Here is a 17,597-nt window from a genome sequence, read left to right as displayed (position 1 = left end):
CTATGAATTCATAAGAATTATTTACAAAAGCCAGGCTAATGGATTTCTCTGTATACAACAAAGTAAATTCCCTTCATTCACAAGACACTTACTTTAATTCACATTAAATTTGTATTCAATAGAACTGTTAATAGAGGCAAGATCTTTATGCCAATTTAGAATTTAAAGCTGAAAATATTTCATTTCTACCCTTAACAAATCCCTAAATTGGCAATGTTAATTTCCCTACAGTAAGTACAATGGTGTGCACACAGCAGACACTCAATAAGTGGTTTTTGATTGATCTAACCAATACCTGTGGCAAATATAAATAATAGGGGACAAATAAAAATTACTATATTATTAAAGGTGATTGTTTAGGTATGTTAATAAACTGTCACTTGAAATGAGAAAAAGTTATTTATAAGTGAGAATTTCTAAACTACAAAACTAGAATATAGATATTTAATTTAATGTAAAATTACCACATTTATATTGCAAAGTAACAAGTTAACCACCTATTTATTTAAATATTCATACTTTGACTACAAGGGAATGATTTTTAAAAATGATATCATATTTGCATATCAGAGAATCAAGTCTAGCCAATACCACCATATGGAAAATTCTCCTGAAGAAATATAGGTCAAGCTGTTTTATCATCACAAGGTAAATGGGAAAATTAATTATTTTGTGATTATTCTTTTTCATAGGTATCCCATGTAAATCTGACCTTTGATAATCTTACTCAATGGCCAGAGAGGCAAGCTACGTAGATCACAAGGGATGATGGATCATTTTGCATGTCTAAACCTCTACTCACAGCATACTCAAGAGACACTATAATAATTCATCTGGTTAGCTATTAAAAGTTCCAAATAAGAAAATAAAATATGTAAAGGAAGATGAGAGCTAAGTACTTCAGCTATCATTACAGCTTTACTGCTTTTAAAATAAAAGGTAATTAGGAAAAAACAGTTTATTGAACCTTGCTTAACCCCACCCTGGTGACATCTTTCTTTATATTTTCTACTACCTCTCTCTTTACCAATTTCACCATTCTTTTTTCCTCGAAATCCAAATCCAGACATTGATCATGAACTTTGAGTCAGGTGATCAGGCTATTATTTCAGACAAATTTCTAATGTTTGCATATAAGTCTCACATTCCTACCTTGCCTATTTTTTCAGGTTGTGCCAAATTCATGGAGAAGTCTCTTTCCTGCTCACCTAACTCCTTCCGGAAAGATGTTTCAAATTAAAAACATAAATCCCATCTACTTCTTAAAATGTGTGATGCTCATATTGAGCTGACCAGGGAGTAAATAGTAACTGGCATGTTACATATACAAAAATTGGGAGGAAAAAGTCTCTTCAATAAGATTAATATTTTAATCCATAGGTATACTAATAGCAAACTTCTATTTTGATAAAAGGGAGTAAATTCTCATTTTCCCTATTTTATTGTATATTTCCCACGTCGCAGAATACCACAAATTTAGTAGGCATTCAGCTATTGGAGGACAAATATTTGAGCTTAAGAAGTCCATACTCTAGTATAACTTTTAAGACTACTTTAGTGACAATTAGAGATTTATATTGCCCTTTCAGCCTTCTCCCCAAAGTCAATCAAAGAAAGAAACAAAACAACCCCACTCGAAACTGAATTAAACTTTGGCCCCGGAATTACAATGTTTACTAACCTATTACTTCCTCTCTTTGGTTTAATGATTTAGCTTACAGTTCTGTACAACTGAATAAGTGATCACAGCACTAAAATCTGTTGGTGGTGGTGGTGGTGGTCAGATGTTAGTTTTAATCCTTCTAAATGATGTAAAATGAACATATGAATGTATTCAGCAAATTATATGTATGTTCAACTATAAAGGTTATTCTACCACCTGCTCACAATACAACTACCAGACAGGGCAGTCAAAATGGTAGGGCAGTTCTTGCTAAGTAGCTTTAACAGTGGTGTGTGGAATTTGTTGAGCATTTATTTTACTAAACCTTTAGGATACCTTTGTAGGTAATAGGAGGAATGGAACTGTGGTAGAGACTAGAATCAAGGAAGAAGTTTCATTTTATATTTTCTTATCTTTGTTTTTAAAAACATCAAAAATGGTTGTGTGTGATTTCTATCTCAAACACAAAAGCAATTAGTAAGATACCTACATTAGAACTTTTGAGCCAATGTTTTGATAGAAGAAAAGGGTCCTCCAAGATCTTGGGCAAGTCAGTGTCCACTGGTTGTGGGTGTGGGGTAGGGATTCCCATTGCTGAGGAAATGGCACTGACTTTGGTTCCAATCATTTGCACCCAAATCGGTCTCCTCTGTGATGGCCCTACCTCAGGAGGCAGTGGTTATCTAAAGCCATAGAACTTTTAGAGTTGAAGGAAATCTAAGAGGATGACTCAGACTAAATTTTCATTTTCAGAAAATGAGGTTAAAGGACTGGCTTGCCTAAACACTGCCCCATGAGCCTTGAATGAGAGACAAGACAACTCTTTGTTACTTCACTATTCAAAGATGACTAAATTATTTTATGCACATATTCATACTGTCTTTTCAACTGGATTGTAAGTCTCTTAAGGGTAGAGCCCATAATTTGCATTCACATCAGCTTCTCCTAAGTATTAAAAAGTTTACAGAGTAGTTACCCAATAAATTTTGATGTTGATGAGAAGGAGAAGGAAAGAGAAAAATATAAAAGCCTTCTCTCTCCCAAATTATGCAACCATTGGAACAAGGTAATCTACCTTTCTAACTGCTGATAATTAGCTTTGTGCCACACACCCTACATTAAAACTGCTGGACTGCAGAATGTCTTAGTGAATAATAGATTACATAAAGCTCCTTAATGTTCTCAATAAAATGTAAGTTTCTTAGGAAAAACAAGAAGATAATAAATAATGAGCCAGAGTCACAAGCTTCTATGATAGCATATTTTTTACTCAATTTAAAACAATTCAAGGCTGTAAAAGGAGCTAAGATTAGGTAATCATTTTCTTATTTATGCAGTCTGTAAATATGTCTTACCAAATGTAACAGTGCTTCTAAATATCCATTTTCTAGGTGGAAAAAAATAGCTTGAGTATCATAATTAGTTTACATAGGTGTCTTAAATGCATTTAGAGTATACTTGCAAAAAAGATATCCAAGTATGTGTTTAGCTAATAACATGTATTCAGAAATAGGGCGGGCTTATTTCCTTGTCAGGGACAAGATTATTTTGTTTATTCAACAAAGAGCATTGAGTTTTCACTACATACCACATAGGCATAGGCTTATAATGATGAACAGGTAGGTGAGGGCTATTTTAGTGGATTTGAGATACCATTCCAGACAATGAAGGCAATAAGATGGAAGTGTGATGGGGGAAGTAGGGTGTTATTTCAGACTGTGTGATCAAGGAAGTTCTCCAAGAGGTAGTACTTTGACTAAGGTCTGAATGAAAAAAAGAAACTGGCCATGTGGAGACCTGGAAGATGGAAGGCAGACAAAACAGGTAAGAGAAGGCCTCAGTCCACAGTACTATTGTTGAGTGGGAAGCAGATTTGTTCTATACAACTCCAGGAAGATTTTGTAGTTGGAAACACCAGCTACAAAGTCTGTATTTTGAACAGTTGATCCTCCTCCCCACTCTCTGCCATTGCCCTGGGGCTGCCAAGTATATAAAGCTCGGGCCAAAAGTTGGAGGATTCTCCCTGAAGACTTTGTTTTTTCTTTTTTCTTTTTTTTGAGACAGTCTCACTCTCTTGCCTGGCCTAGAGTGCCGTGGCATCAGCCTAGCTCACAGCAACCTCAAACTCCTGGGCTCAAGTGATCCTCCTGCCTCAACCTCCTGGGTAGCTGGGACTACAGGTACACGCCATCATGCCCGGCTGATTTTTTCTATTTTTAGTTATTTGGCTAATTTCTATTTTTTTTTAGTAGAGACGGGGTCTTGCTCTTGCGAAGGCTGGTCTGAAACTCCTGACCTTGAGCAATCCTACCGCCTGGGCGTCCCAGAGTGCTAGGATTACAGGCGTGAGCCACCGCACCCAGCCTCCCTGAAGACTTTGAATGGTCTCAGAGGAAAGACTTTTTTTCTAGCACTTAGGGTTTCCCCAGGTAATGGTGGCTCTTGGCTGGATCACCCTAAAGTTGTCAGTCTCTGAGCTCCATGATCTATGTACACAAAAGTTTCCAAGTGGCTTTTTTATTAAATATGGGGAGACACACATGAGGGTCACCGAACAGTTGAAGAGCACTTGCCACACAGAAGGGAGAGATCAAGACATACAAATGAAAAGAGTGCCTACGAAGAAAACAGATAATTATTATGAGAATACTGCAAATTACAAACAAACACTGTTATCACTGTTCTCACAGATATTTGAGAAGTTTTTCTTTCCATAAAAAATACAAGATGCTATGAAAAAGTAGCAATCAGAAAACTTCTTATTCTTAGAAATAAAAAAGACATAGACAAAAAACATGAGAAGAAAAGTAGTATAAAGGATCAATCCAAGAAGTTTAACATCTGACTACACTGAGTTTAGGAAAGAGAGAAATAGAAAACATTGAGGAGGAAATCAAAGGACTACACATAAGAGTTTTCAACAGATGTGATATGCATGATACGAATGTCAGATTGTGTGTGTTAAGTAGCCAGCATATCATTAAAATGTAAGAATGAGAAATCTTGTTTTCAGAAAGAAAAAACCCAGGTGATCCACCAATGACTGGAAACCAGATTGACATGAACCTTCATTAGCAACACTGATGCTAGAAGACAATGGAGGAGTATTAACAAAGTTCTGAGAGCAAATTATTTTATACCTAGAATTTTAAACCTTGCCAAACTATCAAGTATGATAAAGGGGTTTTTCAGAAATACAAGAACTAGAGAAGTAACCTGTAAGATAACCATTCCAAAGGAAATACCTGAGAACATACTGTAGCAAAATAAGGGATGAAATCATGAGATCCAGAAAGCAACAGATCTAACCAAGAGGAATAAAAAAAGAAAAAGTCAGGATGAAACAGTAGATTATGCCCGGAGACCATCCAATTCAGAATAGAAAACTCCAGGTTGAAATTATCTAGCAAAAGAAATGTGGGTTTAATAGCATCCTGGACAACACAGAACAAGGAGGTAATGAAGACATAAAAGAAATAAAGACATAAAAAAAGAAAAGCGCATTAGAAAAAACTCCTTGATGATGAAATACAACCGAATAAAATGAAGCAGAATAAAGATGTCAGTGATGGAGAAGTAGTGGTAAAAGGAATGTGGTAGCTGAGCATTAAATTCATTATAATTTGTAAGTGAAGCATAAACAACTGTGGGAATTATGGTTAGCAAACAGAAAAAATGTAAACATTCAAGGAGTGGTGATATTATTATTGTAGCTTATAAATTGAGAGGCTGGTAGGGAAGAAGTGTAAGAGCACTAACTTCCTAATTCTTCATAAAATGGAGGGAATAAATACTATCAAAAATGAAAAAGTGGATTAAAATGCCCTAAACTGTTAAATTTTTTTTCATAATGCTTTTCCTTTAATTTTAGGGAGATCTTTTAGAAGTTAATATATCCGTTGGTGAAAGAAATATTTGTCTGAAGTTCAAGGATTTCAAAATTTTACTGTGTTATTTCTCTTTTCAAATAAAATTAAATGTAAAACTTTTGCTTAAAATAGAATGCCTAAGATGATCTCATTTATCTAAAATTTTTTAAACTATCTTTCTACACACAGAGAAATGTGTGGAATCATATACCCCTAATGCTAATGATGGGTATTTCTAGGTAGTGGAATTTTGGGTTAGTTTTTACTTTTACTTGTATAATTTGCTTTACTACTTGATTTAAAAATATATAGGAATATGTATCTTTTACAGAAACTTTTAAGTCATGGAGTTTTATTTAGTTCTACTCACCAATAGCTTTGGTATAATGTCTTGCTCCCAGAAGCAGCTCAGGGGCTCGGTACCAGAATGTTACAACCACTGGATCCAAATCTGCTAAAGGCTTCAAAGGTGAATTAAATAATCGGGCAAAGCCCATATCGGCTGTAAAACAGAAAAAAAAAATCATGTTAAGCAAATAGATTTTTACTAATACAACAAATAAGACTAATTTAAAAACTGTTACTTAGTAAGATATGAAAAATGTGCTGAATTCTGGGGGGAAAAACCCACAAAACATCTTATCCCTTTTAGAAGTCTAAATAGAAAGCAAGTTTGAGGTTTCTGTTTTCTTCAAACTACTGTTACTCAGCTCCTCAACTGGGTAACAGGCAAGCTCTGCTGCCCGAGGTCAACAGTGACCATACTCCTCCAGGCAGATTTCTTTCCAACTGTCACACCACCATGGGGACAGGGTTGTTGAGCTGCATTTTCATTCGTAGTACTGGTCACAGGCATGGAGAAACTGGATCAGTTAGAGTGAGGCTTTCCATTATTTGCACCAACAAGCTTTTCAGTTCCCTCTAATAACTACACCAGTGAATACCACTATTTTCCCCCATTTATTGTGGTTGAATTTCACTAATTTTAAAGAATCATAGTTTTTTAAAGCTGGAAGAGACTTTAATTAAATCACCTCCTTCTTCAGATGAGGAAACTAAAGTTAAGAGGTTTGACAAAGTTCACAAACTCATACCTCAGAGCTGGAACTGACCTTAGATACAGTTCATAGCATTTAACACAGTTTAATGTAATTTAGTTATTCGGGCTTGGCTGTTTATCCTGCCAAACCATCGTCTTCTTAAAGGCAAAAACTGTGTCTCTTTCATCTCTCCTTAATAGTATCACGCACAACTGTCATTACACATAGCTTTGGCCTAATACATGCTGAATGATCACTATTCATACCACCTATTCAGAAATTTCAAAATTCATCCACCACTTGATAAGTTTAGTTCTATTCTTTTAAATACATTGTATAATGAAGTAGGCTCTATTCTAATCACCTTAATTATAAAGGTTAAAAAACCCCCAAAATCTGGCAAAGAATTAAAACCAGGAATCAGATTACTAAAAATGAATTTACAGGAAACTAGTATTTCTTCTTAAATGTTAATTCTTTAAGACACGGTGTTGCTCAAACCTGACATCATCATATATATTACATAGACATATAATTCCAAACTAGATTATTTTAATGTATGATATTAATTTTCCCCAAATGATACAGTAGAGAATACATTTGTAACTACTGCTTGGCTAGGTCCTTTCTATTTTGCATGCTTTAAACTTACATTTGAATTTGATGCCATCCAACTGGACAGGACAGACTCCTTTTTAAAAGCACATGTAAAGACTTAGGCATTTATCTGATGACATTAGGTAAGTACTGACAGGGCCTGTTTCTCAAGGAAAGCCAATGGCTTGGAGTATGCTGAGGTGCATCAAATGTTCTCATAACTAAAAATTTGCAAAGTTTATATCATAAAAGAGCATTTTTAGATTCTAATTAGAAAAAGAAAGTGAGATTTGGGGGATTTATAAGGGAGAATAGGGAAGAAGCGTTAAGAACATTTGTGTTTTTCTTTGTTGGTGAAAGTGATTCAAGTCAGCTGATCCTTCTTATTCATATTAAATCTTGCAATCAGAAATTATTAACTTTATTAGTATATACTCCCACAATCCTGCTACCTTTAAATTAATATAATTTAGTAATAACATTTCTTTTACACACACACAAAACAAACTAAATATATGTGACAAACACAACTTGGAAATGACAATGAAAAAAATAACCAGTTAGGTTAAATAAATTTAGTTCTATCCTTACAGATTATCAGACCAGAAATGGGTAAAATTTTGCTTTGATATATAGGAAAACAGAGCTATCAGAAAACATGTCAAGGTACAGAATGCCCATTAATTTTTTTCCCATCAGGCAAAGGCCTACTATAAGACAGTATCGTTAGAATTTAAGGTTCTGTACCTATCCGGTCTCATGACTTTCCCTAGTTTTTAACTCCTAATCTAGATGAGGTCAGCAGAGGTATATGTTCGCATCTAATCTGGCTCAGGTGAACAGAATTGATGGTAGAATTATTAGCATGCTGTATGCCCTTGTGACTAAGGGTGAGGCTGGCATCTAACAGGGATAGAAGCCACTCACCTCTTTAGGCTATTTTTAATGAAGGCAGAGGTTTCTAGGAAACTTGCACAGCTTGTTTCCTAATTGGGACACTTCAGTCTCTAAAGAGTGTCTGACACCTTGCAGGAGTGTGAAACATTTTTCACTTTTATGTATACTCTTTAGAAATGGCTTCGATCATATGGAACTACGTGAATAAATGCATATTATTACAGCAAAAATTAGAAGTGATACAGCTGCCTGCAAAAATTAAGAGTACTACACTGTGACTTATCAAAGATATAACATACCAATTTTTACTCTTCCTCGCTCAGGACCTTCACCCATAACTAAAATATTAGCAGGTTTCTGTGGAAACAAAATAGTGTTTTTTTTCAGTAGACAGTAGTGGTTTCTTTTAATAGACAATATGCCAATATAACATAAATCCACCTTTTAAAAAACCTTGTTTATGCAAAAATTAAAACCAAATACAGGAAGTCACCAAAGCAACTGTATGTGTATATATGCAAAGCAGTATGCAAATTTCACAAAGGCCTAAATATGGCAGTGCTTTTCTCCATGGGGAGCTAAGGCTTTTCTTGGCCCTCTTATCAGTCTATTTTCACTACCTTGGAACATCTCACAGAGTTATAATGTTGTGGTTCCTTCTCACTCTTTCAATTATGTAAAATGTCTGTGACTTTTAAGGAAAAGTGAATCTGCAAAGACAATTTAATACAAGGTAGTAAATTAATTACAGACAAGGAGTCACCGATAATCCTTTTTCGGAAACAGCAAGATATGTGTCTATGTTTAAATAAATGAATTATTGAGAAATTTAATAAAGTCTTTTTAAAACAAGTTAATTTTTCCTGACAAGCAGACTTTTGAGTTTTTCATTTTCAAATGAAAAAGGAAGCTAAAATTTAAAGTGAGATTTTACAAAAGTAGTCTTTCAGACAGTTTTAAAATCTCTAAAAATATACTGGATTAACTGTCATCTACCTCTGTTATGATATCTACTACACTATCCTATAAAGGTTGCCCCTTCCTCAAGGAGGAGGAGGAGGAGGAAGAATAAGTAAGGCAGATGGGGACAGAACAGAGAGAGGAAAAGAAAAAAAGCAATTGGTTTTCTCCCCAAACCTTATTCACCCTGTCATCCTGCTATCTACTTCATCTGACTTTAATTCTACAAGTCTGCTAAATAAAAGTGAAACTAGATTGGAACACCTCTTCAAATATTGATCAAAGCAACCTTAAAATCAAAGATTTTAATGAAGGCTGTTTACAGTGGTAACCATTACAGAGGCTTCCCTAAGCATATTTAGTGATGGCCCTTAAGCTATTATTGCCAACATGTAATTTGTAGTGTATTATTCTAACAAAATTATTTTATTCCCAGCAAAAAAAAAAAAAAAAAAAAATTACTGCTGAAATGGTAGCACATACATTTAAGAGGTTAAAACTTCCTACAGTGTTTACAGTGAGAAAACTAGGCACCAGGAAGATTAAATGACTTGCCCTAGGTATAATCAGCAAGTTGGGCAGCAGCAGAATCTACTGTCTCTGAACAGCCTGGGTCCTTTCCTAATATAACATTCTGAAAGTAATTTTATGTAGCAATTTTTGGAATTAATGTGCATTGCTGTAATAATAATAATGATAATATAAATGTTTTATTTAAGAAACAAACTCAGAACCACACACATATACTTCTGACCGCTAGGATAACTGGCTAAGTACCAAAAGTAAGCACAGCACTAATGATATTCCCTAGGTGTTGCCCAAGACGAATAAAACTGCTTTCATGCACTGTTAATCAATCAACACCGGGTTACTCTCTGTAGTCTCTTAGGGCTCAGCCTCCTTCAAAGTGAAGCCAGATTTCTGAAACAGTGAAATGTTGAAGGCGGAGGTGGGCTTTCCAGGTGGAATCAGGTGGGGTTTCTATTAGGTCATTAAGTATAAAATGTCTGATTTCCTTAAATACTACGTCTGACAATGGCTATCGCTGACATTTCACTTTGACACTTCTTCTTTTTTTTTTTTCCCCCTGTTGTGAAGGTACATCCTCAGTCTTTCAAATGTGAATTTTGGCTTATGATTATTTTTTACATTTTTTTTAGAGCAATTTTTGTGAAACTATGGATAAGTAAAAAGTTCGTGTTATTTTTTGAATATGAGTTTTATGATGGAACCAATGCAGTACAGACAGCTTGAAATATCATCAAAGTGTTTGGGAAGGACGTGGCTAATGCACACAAAGTATGTCGATGGTTTGAGAAGTTTCATTCTGGTGATTTTAATCTTGAAAATGAGCCACGTCGGTGACCTGAGACCAAGGTGGATAATGATGAGCTGAAAGCTGCAGTGGAAGCGAATCCATCTCAACCTGTGCGTGAATTAGCAGCAAGGTTTGACGTTACTATTCCAACAATACTAGGCCACTTGAAACAAATTGGCAAGGTAGAGGAGCTGGGGAGAAGGGTATTGCATGAGTTAAATGAGCATCAAAAGAAATCTCTATCTCAAAGCTTGCCTTTCTTTGCTGTTACAACGTAAAGGTGAACCTTTCTACATTGTATTGTTACATGTGATGAAAAATAGATTCTTTTTGGCAATTGTAAGCATTCAGCACAATGGCTGGATAAAGATGAAGTGCCGAAACACAGCCCAAAACCAAATATTCATCAAAAAAAGCTAATGGTGTCTGTTTGGTGGTCCAGCACTGGTATTATCCACTACAGCTTCATGAAACCTGGTCAGTCGATTACAGTGGATGTCTACTGCAGCCAATTGGATGAAATGAGGAGGATGCTTGTCATTAAGCAGCCAAGATTGGTCAAACAGAAATAGGCCAATCCTCTTGCAAGACAATGCTTGACCACATGTCACACAAACAATGCTGCTCAAACTTCAGCAGCTGGACTTGTAAACTCTGTCATGCACCATATTCACCAGACCTTGCATTAACTGACTACCACTTCCTTCCAGGCTTTGGACCACTTCTTGCAAAGAAAAATATTCAATTCTCAACAAGTTGTGGAAAACACTTTTGTGATTTCATTGCCACTCACTCTCCAGGCTTTTTCGCTGCTGACATAAACAAGCTACTGTTAAGATGGCAACACTGTGTTGATAGTTTGGGCACACACTTTGATTAATTGTATTGCTTCTTGTTTCAGATATAATAAACTACACTTTTGATTCAAAACTGAACATTTCATATTTAAGACCTAATATTTAGCCTATCATATCTTTAGTGAGAGTTGGCAATTCTTAAATAGTTAGCAATTTGCCTCCAGCTGTAGCTAAAATAAAAGTGCTAATTTTCTTATGCACATTTTATATCCTGGTTCAGATGGGATATCAAAAAGTTTAAGATACAAATAACAAAATTTAATTATAAGCAAGAAAATTTTTCTCCTTGATAATAGTGATACCCTTCTTTATTGTGAAATAACTTCTAGTTTATTATATAAGTTCTCAAAATAGTATAAATCTATTCATGAAATTTTTAATAGTTCTTGTACTTTTTAAAAACCATTTTTCCTTCTAGAATATAATACTTTTGTAGGAAAGTTAGTTTTTCTCAAACACAATTAATACAATTAGCTACCCAGATTTAACCACATTTTTTGGTATATTCTTTCTTTTGTTGATGTATACACGGTATTTTCTTCCTACTATTTTGTGGTTTGCTTTTTCCTATAATATTGTAACATTATTTAAACATAAAAATAATTTTAAATGACTATACAACAGTTTATCTTTCTTTTTTTTCTTTCCTTCCTTCCTTCCTTCCTTTCTTTTTTTTTTTTTTTACCCAGGATGGAGTGCAGTGGTGTGATCATAGCTCACTGCAGGCTTGAACTCCTGGTCTCAAGCGATCTTCCTGTGTTGGCACTAGGATTATAGAACTGAGCAACTGTAACTGGCCCAGTTCATCTTTTCTATGTGACATAATTTACTCAACTATTCTCTAGTTGTTAGACATGTAAATTTTTTTCAATTTGTAACTATTACCATTAATTCTGTGATGGCCGTTTTATCATTTTTAATAATTTCCTTAAGAGAGTGTGCTAAAATAGTGCTAAATCAAAAGGAATGAATACTTTTTAAAGTTCTTGATAACTTTTACTTTCTAAAAAGGCTATAAGTTATGTTACAGCAGTAGCATTCGTTCATTCAAAACACTGGAGGCAAATTATGTACCAGGCACTGTCCTTGGTATGTCACAGATAATAGTAACAAAACAGATATGGTCCCTGTCACATATGGAAGCCAGACATTAGAAAAAGCAAATACATAAAAAACAACAAATTGTGATAAATGCTATGAAAGAAAAAAAGAACTGAATTAGAATAATGGGGGCACCACTGTGGATAGAGTGGTGAGGGAAAGTCTCTTTGAGGTGACATTTAAGCTAGGACCTAAAGGATGAGAATGAACCAGCCAGAGGAAAGGGTTACATTACAGTAAGTGGTATGAAAGTGGGTGTGGGCAGGAGAAGAACTGTTCAGATAGAAGGAAAATCAAGAAGGTCTGAAGTGAGAAACAGCTTGTTTTTTTCCAGAAGGCATTTGTGATTATTACATAATTCACAGGATATACTGGCAGGAAATGTGGTTGAAAAGACAGGTGGGGGTCAGATAGTGCTGGGTCTAATTTTCGGATTAAATGTCCTTTTTATCTATAAAGTGAAATTTCACTGAAGAGTTTTAAACAGAGGAGCGACAGTTTGACAACAGCAACATGAATGTTAGTTACGTGCCAAGTCCTCTGCACAGATTAATTTAATCCTCACACTGACTCTCTAAGAGGTTTATTACTCCACTTTACAGTTGAGATGACCAAAGCCAGAATGGCTTCAGCTGAACCCAGCTAGTTCATGTTAGCCATTCATACTGGCTCTTTAGTAGTAGAGGTAGGGTTCAAACGCAGGCAGTTTGGTTCCAGAATCCACCCTCTTAACTACTGCATTCTACAGCCACTGCACCATCAACAACTGAGGACTACTATCTGATAGGAAAAATGGTATCTCCTATACATCAATGCATAACTTCGTTAGTGAAATTGAACTTTAAAAATATATGTTTATACATACAAACTATGCATGTGTCTATAGTGAATTAACTGCTTATATCATTTGTGGCCTGACCCTTGATTAGCTTGGGTGTTTTTATTAACAACTTATATAATCTACTGTTATTATTTCTTTTTCTAATATGTTCCAAAAGTTTTTGTTTTTTTAATGTGTCCTTCAAACAATTTGTTTGAAGCTATATATTTCTGCCTATTTATACAATTTCAAGGAATTCTAATATTGGGATGTGTCTTTCAATTTGCAATGGATGCATATATTTAACGTGAGTCTCTTTTGTACTTCAAACTCTATTAAACAGGACATTTTCAATTGATGATGTCTAATAGTTAAGAAAATATAATTGTCTTTACTTGTAGTTTTATTGCGTTCTGAGATATTAATGTTGACTTTGTGCCTTTGTCAATACTTACTATGTACATCTTTATTGTCTAGTAAACGTTGAGCTTTTTCTAGTCACAAATTTTTGGAGTGGATGTTTACTCAAAATATACTGTTAGATAACCCTAAATTCCAAGTGACTCTAGTATATCTCATTGCTTTACTCTATAATTTTTGCTCATTCTTTTTTTTTTTTTTTAAAGAGATAGGGTCTCGCTCTGTTCCCCAGGCTGGAGTGCATAGCTCACTGTATGTACCCTTGAACTCATGGGCTCAAGCAAAGTGATCCTCCTGTCTCAGCTGCCCAAGTAGCTAGGACTATAGGTAGTGCAATTGCACCTGGCTAATTTTTTAAATTTTTTGTAGAGACTTTGCTATGTTACCCAGGCTGGTCTTGAACTTCTGGCCTAAAGTGATTGTCCTGCCTCAGCCTCCCAAAGTGCTGGGATTACAGGCATGAGCTATCATGCCTGGCTGGCTCATTCTTTATTTAAAAATTTTGTCATAATTTGATAGAAAAACGTCAAGGTACATATATTTCTATTTCTTTTTCTACAACTGCCAAACTGAATAGACCGTAAGTTCTTTGCTGTATTTTCACTACTTTAATCCTTCTGATGTCATGTGTTTCAATCTTCTGAAATAAAATGTACTTTATCTGATACTACAGTAATTTATTTTTCTGTATACCAACAGACACAGGAGACTTTAGATCAACAGTTCTCCAACTCTCGGCCGGGCGCGGTGGCTCACGCCTGTAATCCTAGCACTCTGGGAGGCTGAGGCGGGTGGATTGCTCGAGGTCAGGAGTTCGAGACCAGCCTGAGCAAGAGCGAGACCCCGTCTCTACTAAAAATAGAAAGAAATTATATGGCCAACTAAAAATATATAGAGGAAAAAATTAGCCGGGCATGGTGGTGCATGTCTGTAGTCCCAGCCACTCGGGAGGCTGAGGCAGTAGGATCGCTTAAGCCCAGGAGTTTGAGGTTGCTGTGAGCTAGGCTGATGCCACGGCACTCACTCTAGCCCGGGCAACAAAGTGAGACTCTGTCTCAAAAAAAAAACAAAAAACAGTTCTCTAACTCTCTTCTCCCCCTAAATATTTGAGGAATGTGATGGACTTCTTCAGAGGAGATACAGTTAAGTGGTTAAGAATATGCCTGAAAAAAATCAGGGATGTGATCAGCTACAAGTTATGTAATCTCAACTTCCATTTCTTCATTTATAAAATATAGATAAAAATAATGACAATCTAGGGTTGTTGCATAGATTAAATGTGATTAATGCACATAAAAGCCCAATATATAAAAAGTCCTAGACATATTATAATTAGGTAATTAAAATAGCAGCTAACACTATAATATCTGTTAATGATTCACTACTACAGTGGTTCTTAAGTAAAAACTTCTGGGGGGTTGAGGGGCTGAGGTGGGCCCCACGCATGATTGGATATGCCTTCAAGATGAATTTTCTGTACCACTCTAGGAGATACTCCTAATTGCTTTTGATTACTTTCTAGCTTTTCATCTATTTATGACTTTTACAGATTAAACTGTTTATTATCAATAGTTTTCTAAAAATTAAAGTAACAAAAATATACCTTCTTGTAGAAAATTAAAACAATAAAGCAAAGTATATGGAAGTGAAATTCACCTGAAATCTCACCTCACAGAGTGAAATCATTACAAACATTTTTTTGGACATACTTCCAGATTTTTCTAAATCTACATTATTTACATTTAATATAAATATCTTATAAAAGCTCTTGATTCCTGTTTTTGTTTACTCAATAGTAAACAAATTTCTCTATGTAAACTGATTTAACAGTTGAATAGCATTACTGCATATATACTATTTTATTTAACCAATCCACTATCATGACTATTTATTTCCCTACCAGAACTGTTCCAGAACATTGTTAGACACTCACGGTGATGGAATGTTTGATTAATAAAGGTTGTTGATTGGGGATATGGGGTGAGACATGGGATACACATTTTTCATGGTTGGAAGTTTCCTTCTTTTCTTATTTTATTAAGAATTTCAACCAGAAATGAACACTGAAATTTGTCAAATATTGAATTTTGTAAAAGTGTTACATTTACAACTACTGAAATAACCATAGTGTTATTCTCTCAGCACTATTAAAAAAGTGAATTTTGTTAATCGGTTTCCAAATACAGAATCATCCTTATATCCTAAAATGTGCTTCATTTACTTACAGCACAGGATTCTTTTAAGTCCACCTGGATCCTATTTGCTAACATTTTACTTCAGATATACACATAAATATTTACATGTGATACTGGTCTAGGGTTGTAGGCATTATCTTTGTCAGGTTCTGTGCCAGTGTTACACTTTTGTCCCACAAAGTTATTAAGAAAATGTTCTTTCTTTTGAACTGTTCAGCAACTGCTTATATAATGTAAGATTACCTGTTAATTGTGGGTTTGAAGCAACTGCGAAACCATTTGTACTTTTTACATTTTTTAGAGGTACCCCTGTGACATATGTCTTTATTCTTTTCATAGTTACTGATTTATTTAGTTGTTTTTCTACTCTTTACTAGAACCAGTTATGGTAATTTGTACTTATTTTAAAATGCTTATTTAATCCAGAGTTTTATAGAACAGTTAAATAGCTTAATAATCACTAAAGAAACTGAAATGGTAGTCAAAAGTCATCCAAAGTCCAGTGCACCAGAGTAAGAGTTTACAGATGACTTTTACCAACTGTTCAAAGAATAAATAATCCTTATGTTATACAAACTATTCCAGAGAATAAAATCATTTTCTAAGGCTAATATAATCATGATAACACAACAGGACAAAGGTAATACACAAACAGAAAATTATTGACCAATTTCATTTGTGAAGACAGATGACATAGTAAAGGTAATCCAGTAGTGAATGAAAAAAACCATGACCAAGTAGTGTTGGTCCCACTAATGCAAGGAGAGTTCAACATTAAAAACAAAACCATATAATATATAAGTGTAATTTACCACATTAACAGATTAATGGAAATAACCATATAATCATCTCAGAAGATGAAGAAAAAGCATTTAATAAAATCTATTCTTCAGTTAGAAACAAACAACTTAAGTAGGCATAGAAGGGAACATCCTTAACCTGATCTATAACTAAAACCCCAGAGCAAACATCATATATAATAGTGAAATTACACATAGAAATAAGTCACCTCTATTATTTGCTACTGTATCAAGTAAGTCCTAGCCATTACTATATGACAAGAAAAAATGTATTTCATGGATTCTAATTTTCACTTTCTTTTCTAAATTTTGGTATTTCTGAAAATGGGATGTATCTTATAACCTGTGGTGTGACGGTGAAATTGGCAGTATGCTTTCTTTCTCAGTGGTACATAAAATAATGGTGTAGCTTTCATTGTAGTAAAAAGACATCATAACAAACAATGCATTTAGGACAGATTCTGAATGTACCAGTCTCCCAAGTGGAAAGCTATTGAGAAATTTTAGATAGGGGAATGACATGATGTGATTTTTTTTTTTTTCTTTTTTTTTTGAGACAGAGTCTTGCTTTGTTGCCCGGGCTAGAGTGAGTGCCGTGGCATCAGCCTAGCTCACAGCAACCTCAAACTCCTGGGCTTACGCAATCCTACTGCCTCAGCCCCCCGGGTAGCTGGGACTACAGGCATGTGCCACCATGCCCGGCTAATTTTTTTTCTATATATATTTTAGTTGGCCAGATAATTTCTTTCTATTTTTAGTAGAGACGGGGTCTCGCTGTTGATCAGGCTGGTCTCGAACTCCTGACCTTGAGCAATCCACCCACCTCGGCCTCCCAGAGTGCTAGGATTACAGGCGTGAGCCACCGTGCCCGGCCTATTTTTTATAAAACATTCTTATTGTAGATATTAGATTAAACAAGCACAAGTGGACAAGAGGGGAAGATCACTGGGGAGTTTTTGCAGTAATCCAGGTGGCCTGGATTAGAGTCGTGGTAACAGAAATGACAAGTGAGACCACAGGTAATTAATGGAGTCCGAGAAATTCAATGGAGTCAAGTGTG

The 17,597-nt window shown here is 35.1% G+C and overlaps 1 protein-coding gene across 3 annotated transcripts in view; it reads right to left on the bottom strand.

Moving 5' to 3' along the window:
- The window catches only part of CDK8 (cyclin dependent kinase 8), a 107,403-nt gene that overhangs the window by 11,848 nt on the left and 77,958 nt on the right, over positions 1–17,597 (bottom strand). For 2 of the 3 annotated variants that reach the window (XM_069467435.1, XM_069467436.1), the window contains exons 5-6: positions 8,366–8,423; positions 5,903–6,034 (exon numbers count right to left, since the gene is read on the bottom strand). In XM_069467435.1, coding sequence (XP_069323536.1) covers positions 5,903–6,034; positions 8,366–8,423 — 190 coding nt within the window. The remainder of the gene's footprint in view (positions 1–5,902; positions 6,035–8,365; positions 8,424–17,597) is intronic. The other variant, XM_069467437.1, reaches the window with a different exon arrangement.

The sequence above is a fragment of the Eulemur rufifrons genome, chromosome 4 (genome assembly GCF_041146395.1).
Source record: "Eulemur rufifrons isolate Redbay chromosome 4, OSU_ERuf_1, whole genome shotgun sequence".
Taxonomy (NCBI): domain Eukaryota; kingdom Metazoa; phylum Chordata; class Mammalia; order Primates; family Lemuridae; genus Eulemur; species Eulemur rufifrons.
Note: the sequence above shows the minus strand (reverse complement) of the source record. Positions and strands in the feature narration are given on the sequence as shown.